At 43.5% G+C, this 8,676-nt stretch overlaps 3 protein-coding genes across 21 annotated transcripts; 1 reads left to right on the top strand and 2 right to left on the bottom strand.

Annotated features, from left to right (window-relative positions):
* Positions 1-272: 272 nt before the first annotated feature.
* On the bottom strand, positions 273-2,715 carry LOC100275099 (uncharacterized). Of its 19 annotated transcripts, none has more exons than XR_004850405.1 (5): positions 2,458-2,613; positions 2,014-2,278; positions 1,813-1,930; positions 1,200-1,722; positions 273-1,094 (listed from the first exon to the last, which is right to left on the bottom strand). XR_004850405.1 is itself a non-coding variant. In XM_020539660.1 (4 exons), the coding sequence occupies exons 3-4, from the start codon at positions 1,304-1,306 to the stop codon at positions 435-437; spliced, it is 267 nt and encodes an 88-aa protein (XP_020395249.1). In that variant the 5' UTR covers positions 1,307-1,310; positions 1,661-1,722; positions 2,458-2,615; the 3' UTR covers positions 273-434. The 19 variants fall into 19 exon arrangements, 4 of the variants coding, with proteins under 4 accessions (XP_020395249.1, XP_008650027.1, XP_008650025.1 ...); XR_004850410.1 differs by having other exon boundaries at positions 273-594; positions 1,813-1,924; positions 2,458-2,609; XR_004850407.1 differs by lacking the exon at positions 2,014-2,278 and having other exon boundaries at positions 1,813-1,924; positions 2,458-2,633.
* A 1,554-nt stretch (positions 2,716-4,269) lies between these two features.
* LOC100286266 (uncharacterized) lies at positions 4,270-5,655 on the top strand. Its single transcript, NM_001159153.1, has 2 exons — positions 4,270-4,616; positions 5,370-5,655. The coding sequence occupies exon 1, from the start codon at positions 4,358-4,360 to the stop codon at positions 4,613-4,615; it is 258 nt and encodes an 85-aa protein (NP_001152625.1). The 5' UTR covers positions 4,270-4,357; the 3' UTR covers position 4,616; positions 5,370-5,655.
* Positions 5,656-6,033: 378 nt separating this feature from the next.
* Positions 6,034-7,437, bottom strand: LOC100285587 (DNA-3-methyladenine glycosylase 1). Its single transcript, NM_001158478.2, has one exon. It carries the CDS (start codon positions 7,349-7,351, stop codon positions 6,476-6,478), a length of 876 nt encoding a protein of 291 aa, NP_001151950.1. The 5' UTR covers positions 7,352-7,437; the 3' UTR covers positions 6,034-6,475.
* Positions 7,438-8,676: the final 1,239 nt, after the last annotated feature.

Genomic DNA, 8,676 nt, shown 5'->3' on the forward strand with positions numbered 1-8,676 from the left:
TGGGGATGAAGAAGGTGACATGAATGCCTTCCGTGATAATATTGCTAATGCAATATTTGCCAATGTCAATTGAATTATTTTTTATATATATATGAGTTTCAACCTAGTACAAATATAGAGGGCATTCTTGTCTTCCTCATACAAAAGAATCCTATTAACAACTCAAATAATCTGGGTAAACAAACAGGACTACTCAAATTATATAATCCAGATTATATAATCCAGATTATATAATCCTCCAAAAATAATCCAGATTATATAATCCATGGGGGTAAACAAACAGGTAATAACACCATCACATTTAATATAAACTTAAGATTTATTTGATTTAATTAAACAAAACACAGACCAGGTATAAGATTGATTTGATTTAATTAATCAAAATACAGACCACGTATATATAAAATCTAATACCTAGCCTCCTGGATGATGGTTCAAAATATCAGTGGGAATCCTGCATCTTTCCGACGGCTTTGTGCAGATATGATTCCGATGCAGAGATCTCCTGATGGCTCGATGCACGCAGCACGAATCAAAACTACAACATGCTGGTCCAACACATCCGATGGATGCAAACCTTCCACGCCCATACACCTGAACGAAGAAATGGCAGCCTTTTGACAGATCTAAGTGGCGGTAAATCATGTGACATCGTGAATTTCATGAACAAGCAGGGGAAAAGATTGGAATGTAGTCAATTCCCTTTCCAGGATCATTGGAGATGAAAAGCTACATATACCCACACAGATATATTCCTTTGGCTCCCAAGGGGCGTGCACCGGCTGCTTATCTCCTTTGGAATATGTTCTATGGATAGTATAGTAGATCGAATGGCTGAGATTGCAAAGAGATACACGGTGAAAAGAATGGATGTTCTTAGCCCGAATCCTGTTATCCCCCATTCTCCAGTGAATGATGCATCAGATAATACAGTATAAATTAACTTTTCAAATTACAATCGAATCCGTGTTTGAAATGGCACATTTTTATAACAAGTTTTTCAACCATGTATGTAGCTGATATGAGCGCAATGGACAATGGTCAAGACGATGTTACAACAAGCTGAGAGATCATTGTGATCAGATGCAGCAAAGCTGACACATGAACGGACAATGGTAAACAATGGGCTATCAGATAGAGACAAGAATCTAGGGACTATGAGCCATGGAAGCATTCAATCAGAGGTTTGGTTTGCGCACCTTTGCAGTTCTGACTTTTCAAGAAGCGCGTCCTTCAGGGCATCTTGCAGGCACAGCCACAGCCTATTGGTTGATACGCACATCTTCCGAGCTCTGTGCTCAGACATCGACCTGCATGCCAGTCTCGTATTTCAGACACTAGAGACAATGGTCCTCCATGCTACAACACTATCATCTTGCTAGCATCTGCGAGGACCTAACAAATACTAGTCACTGGCGCGCGCCCTGCGCGCGTTAGAAATTTTTTCTAATTTAATTACTGCAGATGCTATATGTTTATATGAAATAGAGTTATCTGAGCTGTAATCAGAGTCAACATTTTTGTCCACTACGTAGAATTAAGCTGTTATATTTACATAAATTGTTTTCAAAGAGCTGAGTAGGTCATCATATATAATTATACATATGTTGCAAAATAGACATTGTGCAACTCAAAAGGTCGACGAAGATCTGAGTGAAACTTTAGTTCTCGGAGGATTTGATGTCCATTTCTTGTCCGATGCGTATCGTCCCTTGTTTGAACCTGTAAACGAATTTTAGAATTTAATAGTCAGTCTAGTATGTAATATATTCCATAGGAAAATATTTTTGTCCATCGAAACTGATGTTTTACAATCATTGGATTTGCGTTGGTTTATGTTTCAGTCCGTGGTACATGCCCCACCCAGCCATGGCGGACCGACTTGCTCCCTGGCGTAGCGGCGCCATGGCACTGAAGACACTATCTGAAACTAAAAAACAATTTAGGTAGTTAAGGAATCAAGCTACTTTGTTTATATTAGCGTTTTTACAGTTTAACACTAATGAACCTCACCTTGTTGCTGAAACGAATGATATGTGGTTTTTACATGTTTGTATGCTTTATATTAAGACAGGAGAAGCGGAGGCGGAAGCGATGCTGCACGGCGGTGGGTCGCGAGCACCGGCGAAGCAACGGCGCCCCAGCTCCCACTCTCACTCCTGCCAGCGGGCGCCGTCCCCGCCCACTCCGTCGCGCCGAGGTGAGCGAGCACGGGCCGAGCTCGCCTCTCCGTTTTCGCATTTCTGCGTCTAAGTCTAACCACAGAGCCTTTTTTGGTCTGGTTTTCTCCGTGCCGTGATTGCGCAGCGGAAGAAATAGGAAGAGACAGTTCATCGGAAGATCGAGTGAGACAGCGGAAGAAGGAGGAAGAGACATTCCAACGGAAGACGAAAACCCTAACGCCATTTTTTTCTAGAAAAAGTTGCGTGAGAAGAAAAAATCTGAGAAAAAACACACCTGACTGGAAGGGAGGCCGGCGCAGGAGACGACGCACGATCGATCCGCAGTCGCCGTTCGTGAATGGTGAGAGCGTCGTCCTTTGGAAATGGAAGGGATGAAGACCGGAACCTTTTTTTCTCCTTGTTCTGACGGCAAACTGACCGATATGCAAGGAGTCCAAGGACCTGGAAGTATCCGGTTGACTGTGTGGTAGCTGCTACGGGAAGCTTCCCGTCCCTGACCGTGCGATGCATTCACAACCGTTGACAGACTATCCAATGGCTGAAAAAATTTAAGCTGACGTGGACGCACATATTTCCTCCCTTGCTCCCTGCTCTTTATCTATAGAATTTACTGACATGAGTTTTACCATGCAACAAGTACCTTGCTGTACAAATACAGTCTCAGAATCATAAGGGTAGCATTAGCATGGACTGTAGAGAACATATGCAATTCCCTTTTCCAAGGCCCTGGCAACAGGTGAAATGTATTCTACAATCCAAAAGGGGCTTAACAAGCCTTGCTTTGGTACATATTCTTCCAATCTCTCATCATGCATGGGGCAAGGATACAGCCCGGATGAGGTCGTTTCAGGCGTACAAAAGGCTAGGCTTTCCTTTTCACTAACTACCCAAAAGTTAAACCCGTTTACAGACAATGTACCTTGATGAAGAAGACAAAAGACGACAATAAGGGATTCAGCAGTCACTACTTACAGAGCGATTGTAATTTTGCTCGACTATACGTGCATTCATCCACAGCAGACAACACTACACCCTTATAGGCCTCTGCAAGTATACAAAACAGCTGCTGGATACAATGACAGTGCATTTAATTTGATTACTAACACTGATCTTACCCTCACTCTTGTCTGCCTATTCATAATAGTCACTGTTCTTGCCGCCTGAAAGTATATGTTTGATCAGAATTTGAGCCATATATAGGAGTTATTACTTTATCACTAATACAAAGAATGTTTCATCACCTAGTCTTTCATGCATGAATGCATGCTCGAGAACACAGTTTATTGTGCTGCCATCTCAAAAGGGCTAATGTTAGTTGTTATCATGCTAATGTGCCAGAGATGAGGTGATATGTTGGCATGCAAAGTCCTATTTTCTGCAGTAAAAGGGAGGCAATCTATGTCTGCAGTCATAAAATGAGTTCGGATGACAGCTGTTGTATTTCTTCAGGGGGTTGAAATGCTCAGTGCTTGACTGCTTGTGCATCCGAGCAGCAACAACATGCACACAAAATAAACCATTGTCATAGTTAGAGATTCAGTGGGCTGCTGAAATGGGCTGTCCAGACCTCCAGATCAGGTCAGCTCCATCTCGATTGTGTGAAACACATAGGCAGACCAGAATCTACAGCTATTCCTTTTTGAAGCAAAATGTCCCCTAGTTGGGATTCGAAATTTACACACCGGCAAATTCAGCCACAAGCTTGATGTGTTAGAAAGGGTGACAGTGTGCATGCACAAAGTCATCCAAACATCAGCAAATTAACTTTAACAACAGATAAAACGTACAGCTGCTATGGCCCTAATACCTAAGCTTGGGACATGAAGAGTTCTTTCTCTGACATCATACCCAGCATCATGCACCAGCAGTCATCTCAACACAAAAAAATTAAGAGGTTTTTAAACATAGAGATTCTACTGTTTGAATTTAGATCACAGTCTCCATGTCCCTTGGCTCTGAAACCAGCCAACCTTATTCTCCTCAGCCACCTTTAACCTACAATCGTGATTCCATGCAACTTACAGCTCACACACAAAGCAGGCAACCCCAGGGCTTATAAATAGCAGACCTTGTGACAAGAGATACCAAACCATAAGAGCTTCTGAGTCTAGACACTAGATACAGTAAGCCTTAGCACCAACAGAGGTTAGTATCTCAACAAGGATACTTCAAATATGTCCGCCTCACGCAGCTCCTCTCCCAACTCCATCTCACAGTGGAGCCAGAAAGAGAACAAGATGTTTGAAGAGGCACTCGCATACTACGGCGAGGGCACATCCAACCGGTGGGACAAGGTGTCCAGAGCCATGGGAGGCATCAAGTCTGCTGAGGAGGTGCGCTGCCACTATGAAGATCTTGACTATGACGTCAAGATGATTGAATCAGGCCACGTGCCGTACCCCAAGTACAAGACACATGGATTCTGGACCTGAGGTAATGTCTTTGACACTTCGAAAGCAAACTGGAAACAAATAACATAAGAGCTGCGTTCTGTATTGATAAGATTTTTGTTAACTAGTACATGCTAGTTGGTGATAGTAACAGGAAGCAGGCCTCGAGCAAAGCATAATTCAGTCACCATACCATATTTTTATGAGTAGTTCAACATGCATGGCTATGTCATTGACGGCTCAAGTATTCACACACTCGAGCATCTGATTATTTTATGTTCTTTAGCTGTTCCATGCATAAGTGATCTCATCAACAATGTATAGGTCAACCTGCAGAGTGCAGACATCCTTTCCTTTCGTACTCAGAAAAAGAATCTGGGTCTAATTACTTGGTGTTTGTCCACTAATTATGTGGGCTCCAATTCTAGTACTACGACAAAAATCTCCTACTCCCAATAGAAAAGTTTGGACCTTACAGTCTATTCCCTCGTGCATCCAGCTTGCATCCGACATGCAGTTCTCATATTACACCAAAAGACAACTTATGCCAAAAGGGCATCTCCATGGCCTTTTTTAGCAGTGAGTAGGCAAGCTTTGGGTAGTTCTTTGCTTCCTTTATTTTCCTTTCCTTTTATTTTATTTTCAAGTAGGTGATTTCTGGTAAGCAGGGCTTACTACAGCTGTAGAAGCAGCTGCAACCGTATCCGTATAAACAGATATCACATATGGTACAAAACAGAATTAATGTTTACAATTCCGAGAAACTTATGGTGTGCAGATTAACTTTTGCTTTCAGGTTGAAATGTTGGAGGGCTCAAGGAGGCAGAAAACAAAGCTCTATGAATCTAAGATGGACCTAGGTTCTAGAAGGAAGCAAAGAAATCCAGCCATGGTTGGAAAATAAAATGATGAAACAGTGTGCATATGTATAGTATAGGTTATGAGCAAGTTTATGTTTACCTGTGGTTGTAGGATCTAGTGTACCTTCACAAACTGCATGATTTCATTATTCCCTTGAACTAAGTTATGGAGGATGTAAACTCATGTATTTATGAAAACTAAAAAAATATTGCCTTGTAGCATTTTGTTGTCTCTAGTTTTTTCTTTAGCTGAACACTGTTTTTTAGCATCGGGCTCAAAAAGAGAGGTCACTAGACTGTGCTCAGGAACAACACAAAGAACCAAATGCTAGAATCGTGTATGTTTGAGTCCACCAAAAGTCACTGTTAAAGAATCCCCTGTCCAAAAAGTAGAATCGAGATGGTGTAACAGTAGGATCAAAAGCAGCAATACATATTGGTCCGGACAAAAACTTTATTCCAACTATTTCACATATATGCTCTAAGATGTAGAATCAAGTCATGACTGAATAATGATATGGAATGACATACATGAAAGGAAGAAACACTATAGCATTTCCAACCACAACATCTTTTTTCCCTAATAATCAGAACAAGGAACCATTAACTTAGCTGCATCAATTATGAATATCTAATAAAATCACAAGTTTACAACATGCAATTGACTCTAAAACTAATCAACTTCAGTTGTAAGTCTGCAATAACTCTGATTTGAACACAGACTGTCACAAATCTGGGACAGGGACACCATGTACCCCAGAATCAGCTAAAGCAGCTTACTCATACTCATATTTAAACTACACTCTACAAATAATACAATCTACAGTGCAAAATGTGTTTTTTGTGACCATACGGGTGAATTACTGTACATTGCACCTATATGATCACTAAAAACAACGTTTTGCATCGTTTTATATTGTAGATTGCACTGTTTATAGAGTATAGTTTGAATATGAGTATGGTTATAGGTAAGCTGCCGGAGATGGCCTAAATTTAACAGCTTTGGGACAAGAACTACCATCACATACATATACATACCTAACTAAGAGCTCGCATTACCCTTATTCTTCTTCTTGGACGCAGCGCCCTTGCTCTCCATGAGGCGCCACATGTACCACGCGCCGACTGACCGGTATGGCCTCCACCGCTCGCACAATGCTGCCATCTCCTCCGGATTGGGCAGCGACTTGAGCTTGTACAGCTCCTGCACGCCCTTGCGCACACCGAGGTCGCCACACGGCAGAATGTCGGGGCGGTGCAGCGAGAAGATCATGAACATGTGGACAGTCCACTCGCCGACGCCTCTGACCTTGGTGAGCTCCGCGAGGAGCGCAGCCTCATCCATCGCGGCGACTGCGGAGTCAGAGAGCTCCCCGGCTGCGAATCTGGCCGCGAGGTCGTGGAGGTAGGATGCCTTGCGGCCGGATACGCCGATGGTACGCAGGTCAGCGGCGGCGAGGGCAAGGACGGCGGCAGGTGTGACCGCGTCAGCGGCTACGGCTGCGGCCGCCGCCGAAGCAGAGGGGAGGAGCGCAAGGAAGCGTGCGTAGATGGCGTCCGCAGCGGAGGTCGCGAGCTGCTGGTATAGGATGGAGCGCGCGAGGGAGTGGAACGCGGGGAGGGAGGGTGTGGCGGTGAAGGTGGGCGCCTCAGTGTTGGCAATGACCGCGGTGAGGAGAGGGTCCGCGGCTTGGAGGTGGCGCAGCGCGGCCGCAAGCTCTCCGGGGGACGACAGCGCAGGAAGCACTGGAGGCGGAGGCGCCTGCGGCGCTAGTGCCAGGGCGGTCGTGGCCAAAGGTTTCGCGGATGCTGTCTTGACGATCTTACGGGAGCGAAAGGAGATCTTGGAGGAGCGAAGGCCGGTGACCGCCGGAGGCGGCTCTGTGGCTGGAGAACGGGAGCGCGCCGGTCGCCCCATGTAGGTATTTCCGGGTGGCGTGCGGCTGCGACGTACGGCGCCGCCGGAGTTGGTGGTCAAAGGAGGAGCCGCCGAGGACGAGGGGAAGCAAGCGCAAGGGTGGGAGTGGGACCGTGGGAGACACCGGCCCGGTATTAGACTCAAGTTTGGTTGACGGATCGGTTTTGGCCCAGCTAAAATTGTTGGGCGCGAGACACGATCATCGCGACCCAATCTGGCCCACGGAAACTTTTCACAATGATCCGATTTTCCTCACACTTTAATATAATCGATTTTTAACCTCCCGACTTCTAAATTAAAAACTGTTTTTTTTTTTTGCATTCTGAGTGAGTTTGGACTTGAGCTAGACGAAACGCTCATAACTCGTTAGCTCATTCAATTCGTGGTTAGCTCGACTCAGTTCGGGTCAGCTCATTTAAATTTTTTTATAATGTAAGCTGACATCTCAGTTCGACTCGTTAACGAGTCAGCTCGCGAGCTAAACGAGCTATCACTAGATGTGGAAATGGGTACTCGAAAACCCGACGGGTTTTACTTGATATGTAGGCAGGTACAAGATGGTTTCTCTATCCGCAGGTATGTTAGTGGGCAAGAATCTCTATCCATTAAGTAGACGGGTGTATGGGTGGGTACTACCCATACCCGTGTACCCAAGGGTAAAATATAATCGCATCATACTATTATTATCAATAATAAAACACATCTTAGCTAAAAAATGCCCTTCTCCGGCTATTATTTGTTTAACTATTAAATTATGTAATCACATGGTTTGCTATATTTTAGGTTGAACTTATATTTGTGTGTTTATTTGTCATTTTAAGTAATACAAATATTAGAATTTAAGACTTTTATAGCGGGTACGGGTTACCCGACGGGTAAAATTATCCACGCGGGTATTGGTAAGATTTTATATCCGCGAGCGTATATGGGTAACCCGATGGGTATAGCTTTTCTTGATGTGTATGGGTATGGAATGATACTACCCGATAGGTATATACTCGTTGCCATCCCTAGCTTTCACATTTCAGTAAAACGAAACTATATACATATCATTTACGTAACAACTGATGAACATGTTATATGTATGTGTGGTATCTATGGCCTATGAGTTAAACTAATAATTGATGAAATTGTGTTTATGTGTTAAATTGGTCTATGCGAATATAAGTGTGGGCTAAACTGTTGAACATGTGTGTCAATTGTAAATTGATGAGCGATAAGTTGTGTTAATTTGATGTTACATTGATGTGGTATGTGAAACTATGAATATAATTATTATTTTATATTGTTAAATTAGTTTGAAATTAACTAGAAATGATTAGTAT

Source organism: Zea mays, chromosome 6 (assembly GCF_902167145.1).
Source record: "Zea mays cultivar B73 chromosome 6, Zm-B73-REFERENCE-NAM-5.0, whole genome shotgun sequence".
In the NCBI taxonomy this organism is placed as follows: Eukaryota; Viridiplantae; Streptophyta; class Magnoliopsida; order Poales; family Poaceae; genus Zea; species Zea mays.